The 14,631-nt window shown below is 41.5% G+C and overlaps 1 protein-coding gene across 14 annotated transcripts in view; it reads right to left on the bottom strand.

Moving 5' to 3' along the window:
• ATXN2 (ataxin 2) overlaps nt 1–14,631 on the bottom strand; it is a 163,215-nt gene that overhangs the window by 23,964 nt on the left and 124,620 nt on the right. For 7 of the 14 annotated variants that reach the window (XM_039471653.2, XM_039471661.2, XM_039471648.2 and 4 more), the window contains one exon: nt 4,334–4,366. The exons of the other annotated variants lie outside the window; for them this stretch is intronic. In XM_039471653.2, coding sequence (XP_039327587.2) covers nt 4,334–4,366 — 33 coding nt within the window. The remainder of the gene's footprint in view (nt 1–4,333; nt 4,367–14,631) is intronic. 14 annotated transcript variants of the gene reach the window in all.

The raw sequence follows: 14,631 nt of genomic DNA, 5'->3' as shown, positions 1-14,631 counted from the left end.
AGTAAGTAAATTACAGAGTTCATATGAAAACATAAACAGAAAATTCAAGATTATCTGAAAAAAAAAAAAAAAATCAACAGTGGCAGTGAGTGTATGAGAAGGGAGTCCGATTACCAGATTAGAGGAGCAGAGTGAAAAATCTAGAAAGATTCAACCACAAATGGACACTTGGCATATGATTAAATGGCATTTCATACTAGTTTGTTCTCTGACCATAATGGAATTACATTAAAAATAAAAAATAGCCAGGCGCAGTGGCTCACACCTGTAATCCCAGCACTTTGGGAGGCCTGAGGCAGGCGGATCACCTGAGGTCAGGAGTTTGAGACCAGCGTGACCAACATGGAGAAACCTCCTCTCTATTAAAAAAAATGTAAAATAAATAAATAAATAAAATAAAAAATAAATACATTTGGCAATAACTCAAGTATTTGGAAATCAACAAACTTCTAAATAACCCATTGATCAAAGAAGAAATCGTAAGATAGAAGATATTCTGAACTGAATAAAAATTAAAATATCTCCAGTTTGTGGAATACAGTTAAAACAATTATAAATATGTAGCTTTAAATGCTTCTACTTGAAAAGAAAGTTTTTAAATCTATAACCTAAGCAGCCACTGCAAGAAATTAGAAAAAGAAGGGTAAATTAAATCCCAAGAAAGGAAATAATAAAGAGTAAAATTCCCTCACTAAAAGGGAAAAAGTAAAGTAATATAGAAAAATCAATGAAACCAGAATCTGGCCTTTCAAAAAGAACAATAATTAAGTTTTTAACAAGGCGGAAAATAGGGAAGAAGACACAAATTAACAATACTAGAAATGAATATAGAACATCATAGACCCTGCATACAATAAAATGATAAGGGTGTATTACGAACTCTATGCCACTAAGGTAAGTAAGATAAAATGACCAGCATTAACTTGATACCAAAACCATATGGAAAACATTACAAAGCAAAGAAAATTACAGACCGGTGTCTATCCACAATGAATATAGACAGAAGTCTCCTTAATATTAAATCAAACTCAGAAATACATAAAAAGGATACTATCCCATAATTAAGTAGGGTCCCAGGAATACAGAGCTGATTCAACATTCAAAAATCAATCAATGCAATCCTTCAAAATAACAACACAGACACACACACACACACACACAGACACACAGACACACACACACACATTAAATACAGGGTCTTCTTCTGTCACCCAGGCTGAAATACAGTGGTGCAATCATAGCTCACTACACCTTTAAACTACTGGGCTCAAGCAATCCTTCTTCCTCAGCCTCTCAAGTAGCTAGGACTACAGGAGTGTGCCACCACACCCAGCAAAATTGTAAATTATTTTGTAGATACGGGGTTTTCCTATATCATCAAGGTTGGTCTTGAACTCCTGGCCTCAAGTGATCCTCCTGCCTTAGCCTCCCAAAGCTCTGAGGTACAGGTATGAGTCACTGTATCTGGTCAATATGATATACTTAATAGATCACGAAAAAGTATTTGAACATAATCCAACAACCATTGATGATTAAAAAGAAAACAAACCCACCTCTCTGCAAATTAGGAACTAAAGTAACACCTAACTCGGCTTAATAGTGAAAGACAATGTCTCACCTATTAGAATAGGGGCATGGCAAAATCTCATTACTTTTATTCAGTAATGCACCAGTACAATAAGGCAAAAACAAAAAGACCAACATGGTGATTAGATCATGACTGTATATGTCTGAAAATTCTTTAAGGGCTGCCAGAAACAGTAAGTTTACCAACAGGTCAAGACACAAGGTCAATATTCAAAACTCAAGTGCATCTCTATCTATTAATAAACAAATGTTGAAATTTTTAAAAATATCACTCACAACAGCATAAAACAGATGAAATATTAAGAAATAAATTTAACAAAGTAGGCACAAATTGGTAACAAAGAAAACTAGAAAACACTGGTGAAACTGAAGACTTAAATGGAGCAGGCTGGGCGCAGTGGCTCACACCTGTAATTCCAGCACTTTGTCAGACCTAGGTGGGCAGATCACCTAAAGTCAGGAGTTTAAGAACAGCCCAACCAACGTGGAAAAATCCCATCTCTACTAAAAACATGAAAAATTAGCCAGGTGTGGTGGTGCATGCCTATAATCTCGGCTACTCAGCAGAATGAGGTAGCAGAATTGCTTGAACTAGAGAGATGGAGGTTGCGGTGAGCCATTACACTCTAGTCTGAACAACAAGAGTGAAACTCCATCTCCAAAAATAAAAATAAAAATAAATGAAGCAGTATATGATGACATCAATGAAGATTCCATATTGTTAAGATATTTCCCCCAGAACTGATATAAAGATTCAGTGCACAATCCCAAGCTGATTCTAAAATTTATCTGGAAAGTCAAAGAATGCAGAGTAAGAACAATTTTGAAGAGAATAAAATGAGAGACTTATATGAACTGACTTTAAGATTGATTACAAAGTAACAGCAATAAAGAGAGAATTGGCATAGGATATACACAAAGAATACAACAAAACAGTTTACAAATAGACGACACATATACATATATACAGTCAACTGAATTCAACAAAGCTACTATGGCTGGGTGCAGTGGCTCACACCTGTAATCCTAGCACTTTGGGAGGCTGAGATGGGCAGATCACCTCAGGTCAGAAGTAGGAGACCAGCCTGGCCAACATGATGAAACTCCATCTCTACTTTAAAAAAAAAGGTGAGCTGAGATAACAATATGGCACTCCAGCATGGGTGACAAAATCGAGATTCTTGTCTCAAAAAGAAAAAAGACAAAGCCACCAAGATCATTATATAGGGAAAACAGAGGCTGGTGCCAGAGAAACCAAATAAACATTTATAAGGGAAAAATGAAGCCCAACCTTTACATCATATCCTATTCAAAAGGATCACAGACTGGGAGAAAATATTCACAATACCTCTATCTGAGAAAGGACTTGTAACCAGAATATATAAATAACTTAAAATAATTTACTACAACTTTACTACTTTTCACAGTAAGAAAAGAAACAAGATTTTTTTTGGTGGGGGGGACGACAAGGTCTGGCTCTATTGCCCAGGCTGGAGTGCAGTGGTGAAATCTCCACTCACTGCAGCTTCAATATCCCCTCTATTGCCCCTCAAGCACCACCAACCTCACTCTAGTGATTCTCCCACATCAGCCCCCCAAGTAGCTGGGACCACAGGAATGTGCTACCCTGCCTGGCAAATGTTCCTGTTTTTTGCAGAGACAGGGTTTTGTCATGTTCCCCAGGCTAGCCTCAAACTCTTGGCTCAAATGATCCATCCACGTTGGCCTCCCAAAGTGCTAGAATTACAGGCATGAGCCACTGCAACCAAGCAGAAACATGTATTTAAAATGAAAAAAGGGCCAGGCGTGGTGGCTCATGCCAGTAATCCCGGCACTTTCAGAGGTTGAGGCGGATAGATCACCTGAGGTCAGGAGTTCGAGACCAGCCTGACCAACATGGGGAAACCCTGTCTCTCCTAAAAATAGAAAATTAGCCAGGCGTGGTGGTGCACGCCTGTAATCCTAGCTACTTGGGAGGCTGATGCAGGATAATCGCTTGAAACTGGGAGGCGGAGGTTGCAGTGAGCCAAGCTTGCACCACTGCTCTACAGCCTGGGGAACAGAATGAGATTCTGTCTCAAAATAATAGTAATTTAAAAAAAAGAAAGAAAACAGATTTGAACAATTTGAACAATTTACTAAAAAACGGTTCACATCCAAAAACAAACAGACACAACAAGGTGCTCCTGATCAGTCATAATTAGGGAAATGAAAATTTAAGATCACAATGAATACCTAAGATACCCATTGAACCTGCTGAAATTAAAAAGATAAGACATTACCAAGTGTTGGCATGCATGTAGAATACTTGGAACTTGAATATGTAGGTGATCGGTTAGAATGTAAAATAACACAATCACTGTGGAAAAGTTTGCCAGCTTCTTATTAATTGAAATATATATCTACCAGGCTGGGTGTGGTGGCTGACACCTGTAATCCCAATACTTTGGGAAGCTGAGGCAGGTGGATCACTTGCAGTCAGGAGTTCAAGACCTGCCTGGCCAACATGGTGAAACCTCGTCTCTACTAAAAATACAAAAAAATTAGCCAGACGTGGTGGTGCGTGGCTGTACTCCCAGCTACTTGGGAGGCTGAGGCGGAAGAACTGCTTGAACCCAGGAGGGGGAGGTTGCCATGAGCTGAAATCACTCCACTGCACTCCAGCTTGGGCAACAGAGTGAGACTTCATCTCCAAAAACAATAATAAATAAAAAAATAAATTTTAAAAAAAGAAATATGCACTTACCATACCTCAGCAATTCCAATTCTAGGTATTTAACTAAAAGAAATAAAAACACAAACACTTGTACACAAATGCTCACAGCAGCTTCATTCATAATAGCCAAAAGCTGGCATTAACTCATATGTCCATTGACTAGTAATGGGTAAATTAACTGTGGTATAATCATAAAATGAAATGCTACCCAGCAATAAAAAGGAATAAGCTGGCCGGGCACAGTGCATCACCCCTGTAATCCCAGCACTTTGGGAGGTCAAGGCAGGTAGATCATTTGAGATCAGGAGTTTGAGACTAGCCTGGCTAACATGGTGATACCCTACCTCTGCTTTTTTAAAAAATATATATATATATTAGCTGGGCGTGGCGGTGTGCGCCTGTAATCCCAGCTACTTGGGAGGCTGAGGCAGGAAAACTGCAGACCAATTCTGGAGACGGAATGAGACTCCATCTCAAAAACAAAAAGAAATAAGCTGATACTAACATGAAACTCAAATTACTACACTGTTTAGGACACACATACACTAAATTACGTATCAAACTTGTCTATATATATATTTGCAGCCTGGGACAGCTTTGAATGTGGATCACCACAAATTCACAAACTTTCTTAAAACATTATGAGGTTTCGGCCGGGCGTGGTGGCTCAAGCCTGTAATCCCAGCACTTTGGGAGGCCTAGGCGGGTGGATCATGAGGTCAAGAGATCGAGACCATCCTGGTCAACATGGTGAAACCCTGTCTCCACTAAGAATACAAAAAATTAGCTGGGCATGGTGGTGCATGCCTGTAATCCCAGCTACTCAGGAGGCTGAGGCAGGAGAATTGCCTGAACCCAGGAGGCGGAGGTTGTGGTGAGCCGAGATTGCGCCATTGCACTCCAGCCTGGGTAACAAGAGCGAAACTCCATCTCAAAAAAAAAAAAAAAAAAAAAAAAATTACGAGGGTTTTTTTTTTTTTGCTAATTAGCTATCATTAGTGTTAATATATTTCATGTGTGGCACAAGACAATTCTTCCAACATGGCTAAGGGAAGCGAAGAGATTAAACACCCCTGTTATATACTGTATGATTCCATTTATTTAAAAAAAAAAAAAAAATCTAAGGGCTGGCTGAGGTGGCTCACATCTGTAATCCAAGCATGCTGTGAGGCTATGGCAGGAGGATCACTTGAGCTCAGGAGTTCAAGACCAGCCTGGACAATATAATGAGAAGACGTCTCCAAAAAACTTTTTTTTTTTTTTTTTGAGACGGAGTTTCGCTCTTGTTACCCAGGCTGGAGTGCAATGGCGCGATCTCGGCTCACCGCAACCTCCGCCTCCTGGGTTCAAGCAATTCTCCTGCCTCAGCCTCCTAAGTAGCTGGGATTACAGGCATGCGCCACCACGCCCAGCTAGTTTTTTTGTATTTTTAGTAGAGACGGGGTTTCACCATGTTGACCAGGATGGTCTCGATCTTTCGACCTCGTAATCCACCCACCTCGGCCTCCCAAAGTGCTGGGATTACAGGCTTGAGCCACTGCGCCCGGCCTAAACCTTTTTAAGTCAATAAAAAAAAAATACCTAAATCAAAACTAAAAAGAAATCTAGAGAGGATAAATCTAATCTATAGTAAAACAGAGCAGATCACTGGTTACCTGGAGCTAGTGGTAACAAAGCAGTTTGACAGAGAAGAGGAACAGGCACAATGCTTTCCATCTTCACTGGTAAATCAAGTACTTACTACATGAACAAATATATTTGTCAAAACTCATTAAAATGCAAACACAAAAAGGTATGCATTTTACTGTATGTAAGGTACAGACTAATAAAACTGGTTAAAACATTTTGGATAGTCATTTAGAACAAGATAAACCAGATTCACTCTTTTTTTTTTTTTTTTTTTTGAGACGGAGTTTTGCTCGTTACCCAGGCTGGAGTGCAATGGAGCAATCTCGGCCCACTGCAACCTCCGCCTCCCAGGTTCAGGCAATTCTCCTGCCTCAGCCTCCTGAGTAGCTGGGATTACAGGCACGTGCCACCATGCCCAGCTAATTTTTTGTATTTTTAGTAGAGACGGGGTTTCACCATGTTGACCAGGATGGCCTCGATCTCTTGACCTCGTGATCCACCCGCCTCGGCCTCCCAAAGTGCTGGGATTACAGGCTTGAGCCACCGTGCCCGGCCTTGGCTTCACATTTTATAAATTCTAAAATTAGCCAGGCATAACTGCGAATGCCTGTGATTCCAGCTACTCAGGAGACTGAGGCAGGAGAATCACTTGAACTGGGAAAGTGGAGGTTGCAGTGAGCCAAGATTGCACCACTGCACTCCAGCCTGGGCAACAGAGCAAGACTCTGTCTCAAAAAAAAATAAAGAAAACAAAACTAAGTATTCTAAACACATCAGAGATTAAAATTTTTTTTAAATGTTATATACATGCTAGAAGAAAAAAGTAAATGAATCTTATTATATGAAAAAAGAAAAAACTATAAATCGTAGGCTGGACATGGTGGCATCGCTTGAGTCCAGGAGTTTGAGATCAGCCTGGGAAATATAGTAAGACTCTGTATCTATGAGAAAAAACAAAACAAAACTAGATGTGATAGCGAAGGCTTGTAGCCCTAGTTACACAAGAGGCTAAGGCAGGAGGACTGTTTGAGGTCAAGGAGTTTGACATTACAGTAAGCTATAGTTCCTGAGCAACACAGTAAGATCCTGTCTCTTAAAAAACAAACAAACAAACAAACAAACAAACAAAAAACAGAAAAGCTGGGCATGGTGCCTCACACCTGTAATCCCAGCACTTTGGGAGGCTAGTGTGGTAGATCACGAGGTCCAGAGTTCAAGACTAGTCTGGCCAAGATGGTGAAACTCTGTCTCTATTAAAAATACAACAATTGCTGGGCGCGGTGGCTCACGCCTGTAATCCCAGCACTTTGGGAGGCCGAGGCGGGTGGATCACGAGGTCGAGAGATCGAGACCATCCTGGTTAACATGGTGAAACCCCGTCTCTACTAAAAATACAAAAAAAATTAGCTGGGCATGGTGGCACGTGCCTGTAATCCCAGCTACTCAGGAGGCTGAGGCAGGAGAATTGCCTGAACCCGGGAGGCGGAGGTTGTCGTGAGCCAAGACCGCGCTATTGCACTCCAGCCTGGGTAACAAGAGCGAAACTCGGTCTCAAAAAAAAAACAACAACAACAACAACAATTAGCCAGGCCTGGTGACACGTGTCTATAATCCCAGCAACTCAGGAAGCTAAAGCAGAAGAATGGGTTGAACCCGGGAGGCAGACGTTGCAATGAGCCAAGATCGTGCCACTGCACTCCAGCCTGGGCGACAGAGTGAGACTCCATCTCAGAAAAAAACAAAAAACAAAAACAAAAGAAAACAACAACCAAATGTAAAACATAAAGAAAGAAAAGAAAGAATTTAAAAAACTATATAACTGCTTTAAAAACATAGGAAAAAATATCCATACCCTCAAAGTTTGCAAATGTAGGGGGAGGAAAAAGCACAAACCATACAAAAAAGGTTGGTAAAATAAACTCCAAACTTTATAATAACTTACGCTGTTTCAATGATACTTTATCTTTTTTTAAAAAAAGACAGGGTCTCACTGTTGCTCAAGCTGAATTAGAACTCAGTCTCCCAAGTGGCGGGGATGAGAGATATGCACCACTGTACCCCGACAAACACATGCTTGTGAGAACATACAATGAAAGACATAAATTTGACAAAGGATCTGTATATATCCATACTTTTTTTTTTTTTTTTTTTTAACAAGTCTTGCTCTGTCGCCAGGCTATAGTACAGTGGTTTAGTCTTGGCTCACTGCAATCTTGACCTGGGTTCATGTGATTCTCCTGCCTCAGCCTCCTAAGTAGCTGGAACCACAGGCACAAGCCACCACATCCAGCTAATTTTTGTATTTTTAGTAGAGGTGGGGTTTCACTATGTTGGCCACATGGTTGCAATCTCTTGACCTGGTGATTCACCTGTCTCAGCCCCCCAAAGTGCTGGGATTACAGGCGTGTGTCATCGTGCGCCCGGCTTCTTATTTTTTGAGATGGAGTTTCACTCTTTTTGCCCAGGCTGGAGTGCAATGGTGTGATTTTGGCTTACCACAACCTCCACCTCCTGGGTTCAAACGATTCTCCTGCCTCAGCCTCCAGAGCAGCTGGAATTATGGGCATGCACCACCACACTTGGCATGGAGGGACACGGTTTTACCATATTGGCCAGGATGGTCTTGATCTCTTGACCTCGCGATCCACCCTCTTTGGCCTCCCAAAGTGCTGGGATTTACAGGCATTAGTCACTGCACCTGGCATCTATCCATACTTACAATTCAATAAGAAAATAACCTGGCTGGGCAGGGCGGCTCATGCCTATAATCCCAGCACTTTGGGAAGCCAAAGCAGGTGGATCACCTGAGCTTGGGAGTTCAAGACCAGCCTGCCTGACCAACATGGAGAAACCCCGTCTCAACTAAAAATACAAAAAATTAGCCAGGCATGGTGATGCATGCATATAATCCCAGCTACTTGAGTGACTGAGGCAGGAGAATCACTTGAACCTGGGAGGTAGAGGTTGCGGTGAGCCAAGGTAGCGCCATTGCACCCCGGCCTGGGCAGCAAGAGTGAGGAGCCATTTCCTTACCCAAGGGGTTTGCCACAACCCTGCTGAGGGTTCCCCAAGCAGGATCATAGGCCTGTTCGTTTCTCAAGGACAAGTATATAGAGTTGTCTTTTTTTTTTTTTTTTTTTTGCAGATTATGAAACCCCTTGGGAGGAAGCTTTATTTTTAACAATTCTCAAGGTGATTCTTATGCATGCTCAAGTTTGACAACCTCTGAACTAGTTTAAACACCTATGGTTCACAGTGGACTCCATTGAGTATGGCTCTGTCATTAGCTAGTTCTGTGGCTTTGAGAAAGTCCCTGATCCTCTCTGGGCCTTGATGTCCTCACACGTAATTGTGTGCATTCTGCTCTATCATCAAAGCCACCTCCACCTGCTTGACTCAATGCTAAACTGAAAACTGAAAAACCAAATTGAAGAGGAAAGGGGAAGGGGAAAGGAAAGGGAAAGAAAAGAGCAGAACAGAACAGAACAGAACCAAACAGAACCTAATAAAAGGAATGAAGCCAGGCGCGGTGGCTCAAGCCTGTAATCCCAGCACTTTGGGAGGCCGAGGCGGGTGGATCACGAGGTCGAGAGATCGAGACCATCCTGGTCAACATGGTGAAACCCCGTCTCTACTAAAAATACAAAAAAATAGCTGGGCATGGTGGCGCTTGCCTGTAATCCCAGCTACTCAGGAGGCTGAGGCAGGAGAATTGCCTGAACCCAGGAGGCGGAGGTTGCGGTGAGCCGAGATCACGCCATTGCACTCCAGCCTGGGTAACAAGAGCGAAACTCCGTCTCAAAAAAATAAAATAAAATAAAATAATAAAAATAAAAGGAATGAGAAAAATATCTGTACTCTCATATACAGTAATTTCTAAGACATGATATTTAAAACAAAAGGAAGCAGAACAGTAAGTATTGTATGTTTGCTTCTGTGTATAACAGAAGAAAAATAAATGTCAACGAATGTAATTAAATTAAACAATTTAAAGGCTGGGCGTGGTGGCTGTAATCCCAGCACTCTGGGAGGCTGAGGTGGGCAGATCATGAGGTCAGGGGTTTGAGACCATCCTGACCAACATGGTGAAACCTGTCCCTACTAAAAATAAAAAAATTAGCTGAGCATAGTGTTGTACACCTGTAATCTCAGCTACTCAGGAGGCTGAGGCAGGAGAATCACTTGAACCTGGGAGTTGGAGGTTGCAGTGAGCCAAGATCTCGCCACTGCACTCCAGCCTAGGCAACAGAGCAAGACTCTGTCTCAAACAAACAAAAAAAAACAATGGAAGAGGAAACAATAGTCTTTTCAACAAATGAGGTGGGGACAATGGATATGGATATCCACAAACAAACAAACAAAAAAAACTTGGACCACAACTCTCATATCACACCCAAAAAAATAACTTTAAAAGAGACTGTAAACATAAATGTTAAAAGCTAAAACATAAAACTCACTGGAATTTTATAGGAGTAAATCTCTGTGGCCTTGAATGAAACAACGCTTTGTTTGATATGATACCAAAAGCACAAGCAACAAAAGAAAAAACAAACAGATAAACTGAATTTCACCAAAATTAAAAACTCTTTTGTGTTACAAAGAACATCATCAAGCAAGTGAAAAGATAACCTATATGCTGGGCACAGTGGCTCACGTCTAAAATCTCAGCACTTTGGGAAGCTGAGGCAGGTGGATCATTTGAGGTCAGGAGTCCAAGACCAGCCTAACCAACATGGTGAAACCCCACCCCTACTAAAAATGCAAAAATGGGCTGGGTGCAGTGGTGTACGCCTATAATTCCTGCTACTCTGGAGGCTGAGGCAGGGAAATCATTTGAGCTCAAGAGTTCGAGGCCAGCCTGGGAAGCATGGAGAAGCCCCATTTCTACAAAAAATATAAAAATTAGCTTGGTGTGGTGGTGTATGCCTATAGTCCCAGCTACTTGGCAGGGTAAAACAGGAGAATTACCGGAACCCAGAAAGCGAAGACTGCAGTGAGCCGAGACTGTGCCACTGCACTCCAGCTTGGGTGACAGATACAGCGAGACTCCTCCATCTCAAAAACGTAACAAAAACCAAAAAAACCACAATGACACTTTATAACCACTAGAATGGACATAACCCAAAGCAAAGACAATATCAATTATTTATAAGGATGTGGAGAAAGTGGAACTCTTGTACATTACTGGCAGAAACACAAAATGATGCAGCTGCTTTGGAAAAGTTTGGCAGTTCTAACACAGCGATTCCACTTCAGGAGAAATGAAAATCTAAGGCCATCTGGGGGGGAAAATTATTTATTTATTTTGAGACAGAGTCTTGCTTTGTCACCTAGGCTGGAGTGCAATGCTGTGATCTCAGCTCACTGTAACCTCCACCTCCCAGATTCAAGCGATTCTGATGTTCCTGCCTCAGCCTCCTGAGTAGCTGGGATTACAGGCATATGCTATCATGCCAGGCTAATTTTTGTATTTTTAGTAGAGACAGGCTTTCACCATGTTGGCCAGGCTGGTGATCTGCCCATCTCGGCCTCCCAGAGTGCTGGGATTATAGGCATGAGCTCTGCTCCCAGCCTTCTATGAAAATTTGTGTATGAATGTCCACAGCAGTATTACTCATTGTCAGAAAAAGGAAATAACCCAAATGTTCATCAACTGATAGATAAAAGTAGTATATTCAGGACAGGGGCAGTAACTCACACCTGTAATCCCATCACTTTGGGAGACTGAGGCAGCTGGATCACTTGAAGCCAGGAGTTCAAGACCAGCCTGGACAATATGGTAAAGCCCCTTCTTTACTATTAATAAAAATACAAAAATTATCTGGGCATAGTGGTACATGCCTGTAATCCCAGTTAACTGGGAAGCTAAAGCAGGAGAATCACTTGAACCTAGGAGGTGGATGTTGCAGTGAGCCAAGATCCCGCTACTGCACTCCAGACTGGGGTGACAGAGCATGACTCTGTCTAAAAAAAAAAAAGGTTAAAAAAATGTTTTTTGTTTTGTTTGTTTTTACAGTGTTAGGCCGGGTGTGGTGATTCACATTTGTAATTCCAGCACTTTGGGAAGTCATGGCAGGCGGACTGACTGAGGTCAGGGGTTCAAGACCAACCTGACCAACATGGTGAAACTCTTGTCTCTACTAAAAATACAAAACTTAGCCTGAGGCAGGCACGGTAGCTCACATCTGTAATCCCAGCACTTTGGGAGGCCAAGCTGGGTGGATCACTAGAGGTCAGGAGTTTGAGACCAGCCTGGCCAACATGGTGAAACACTGTTTCTACAAAAATACAAAAATTAGCTGGTGGTGTCAGGCACCTGTAATCCCAGCTACTCGGGAGCCTAAGGCAGGAGAATCACTTGAACCCAGGAGGCAAAGGTTGCAGTGAGCCGAGATCACATCATTGCACTCTAGCCTGGGTGACAAGAGGGAAACTCTGTCTCAAAAAATAGTAATATTAACAATAATAAAAACTTAGCCTGGCATAGTGGTAGACACCTGTAATCCTAGCTACCTGGGAGACCGAGACACAAGAATTGCTTGAACCTGGGTGGTGGATATATTAGGTGAAGCAGTATGAGAACATACTAGGTGAATGAAGCCAGTCACAGAAGTATTGAGAACATACTAGGTGAACAACAGTATTGAGAACATATTAGGTGAAAGAAGCCAAGTCACAAAAGGCTACACATAACATGATATCATTATGATGAATTAACAGGCAAATCTGTAGAGAAAAAAAGTAAGACTAGTATGCCTAGGCTGTATGGAAGAGGAGGAAAGAAGGGAGGGGAGGGGAGTTAACTGCTAAAGGGTACAGTTTCTTTTGGGGGTGATTCAAAGTTCTAAAGTTGATTGTGGTGATGACTACACACTCTAAGAATATAATAAAAACCATGAAACAGTATCCTTTAAATGGGTAAATTTCATGGTATGTGCATAATGTCTAAATAAAGCTATTTTAAAAAAATAAACAAATGTATATGTGCAAAACTAAACACTGTAAGGATAAATTTAAAAATTTTAATGATCCCCTACTGATGATGGAGGGGATGAGTGAAAATACAAGTGGACAAGACTGGGATATAAGCAAGACTTCTCTGAATGAATCTTTCTTTTTTGAGATAGGGTCTTGCTCTGCTGCCCAGGCTGGAGTGCAGTGGCACAATCACAGTTCACTGCAGTCTCAACCTCAACCTGCAGCTCGAGTGATCCTCCACCTCAGCCTCCTAATGAACTGGGACTACAGTTACATGCCACCATTCTCAGTCAATTTTTTTATTTTTTTATTTTTTTGTAGAGATGGGGTTTTGCTATGCTGTCCAGGCTAATCTCGAACTCCTGGGCTCAAAAATCCTCCCACTTCATCAGCCTCCCAAATGTTAGGATTACAGGCATGCACCATTGATCCCAGCCTTCACAAATGGCATCTTTTTATGTCATTTTCACTTTAAAAGCATACAAATAATTTGCAGACAAAAAGAAATGGCTTATCTAAATATGAAACACAAACTCAACTGGATTAAGCTACCTATTTATCACATTGTTGACATAACACTTAGCAACTTTAGAAGATAGTACTGTGGAATTGACAAGGATGACACACTCTAAAAACTGGCATTTAAAGAATTACTGAAACAGATACTGAGAAAAAGTAATACTCCAAAGGTATCTCAAAACTTATTCTGTAGTCTAACAATTAGATAACAATTTTGAAGATACCATATATACTCTGTATGAAAATGTAAATAAGCAGACCTCTAAGATGGTCCTCAGTGATCTAACTCCTGTTGAGTCCCCTCCAACACTGTGTACTAGGGTGACTCAGTATGACCAATAGTTTAGAACATGATGATATGCCACTTCCAAGAGTAGTTTGTAAAACATGCTGCAGCTTCTGCTTGGGACAGTTTCTCTGAACTATGCATTTTGGGAGAAGCCACCTGCCATGTCATGATGAGGGCTGTGGAGAAACCCACGTGGCAAGGAAACTAATGAAATATGGAAGCTTCCCACCAAGAGCTTCAAAGTTGAACGCACATCCTCCAGCCCCAGTTAAGCCTTCGGATAACTGCAATCCTAGCCAACATTGTGTCTACAACTTCATATAAGACTATGGGGAAGAAACCACTCAGCTAAAATTTCTGACCCTCAGAAACTGTGTGAAACAAGAAATGTGTGTTTCACTAGCTAAGCTTTGTGATAAATTGTTATGCAACATTATAATAGTTTTGCAGGAGCCAACTTGCAGGGGTTCCCACTCAGCAAAAGATGGTACAATCAGAGTAACAAAAAGAATACGTGATACAATTAATATGTAAAAATCCATGCATTCCTAATATTTTTTAAAGCAATAAGAATAAATGAATAAATAATAATGTTGGGAGAGGATACAGCCTTTCTTTTTTATTTTATATTTTGAGACGGAGTTTTGCTTTTTTTGCCCAGGCTGGAGTGCAATGGTATAATCTCAGCTCACGGCAACCTCTGCCTCCCGGATTCAAGCGATTCTCCTGTCTCAGCCTCCAGAGTAGCTGGGATTACAGGAATGCACCACCCTGCCCAGCTAACTTTGTATTTTTAGTAGAGACTGGGTTTCTCCATGATGGTCAGGCTGGTCTCAAACTCCCAACCTCAGGTGATCCGCCTGCCTCGGACTCCCAAAGTGCTGGGATTATAGGCATGAGCCACCACACCAGA

This window comes from Saimiri boliviensis, chromosome 7, assembly GCF_048565385.1.
Source record: "Saimiri boliviensis isolate mSaiBol1 chromosome 7, mSaiBol1.pri, whole genome shotgun sequence".
Classification (NCBI taxonomy): domain Eukaryota; kingdom Metazoa; phylum Chordata; class Mammalia; order Primates; family Cebidae; genus Saimiri; species Saimiri boliviensis.
This window is presented reverse-complemented; position numbering and strand designations above follow the sequence as displayed.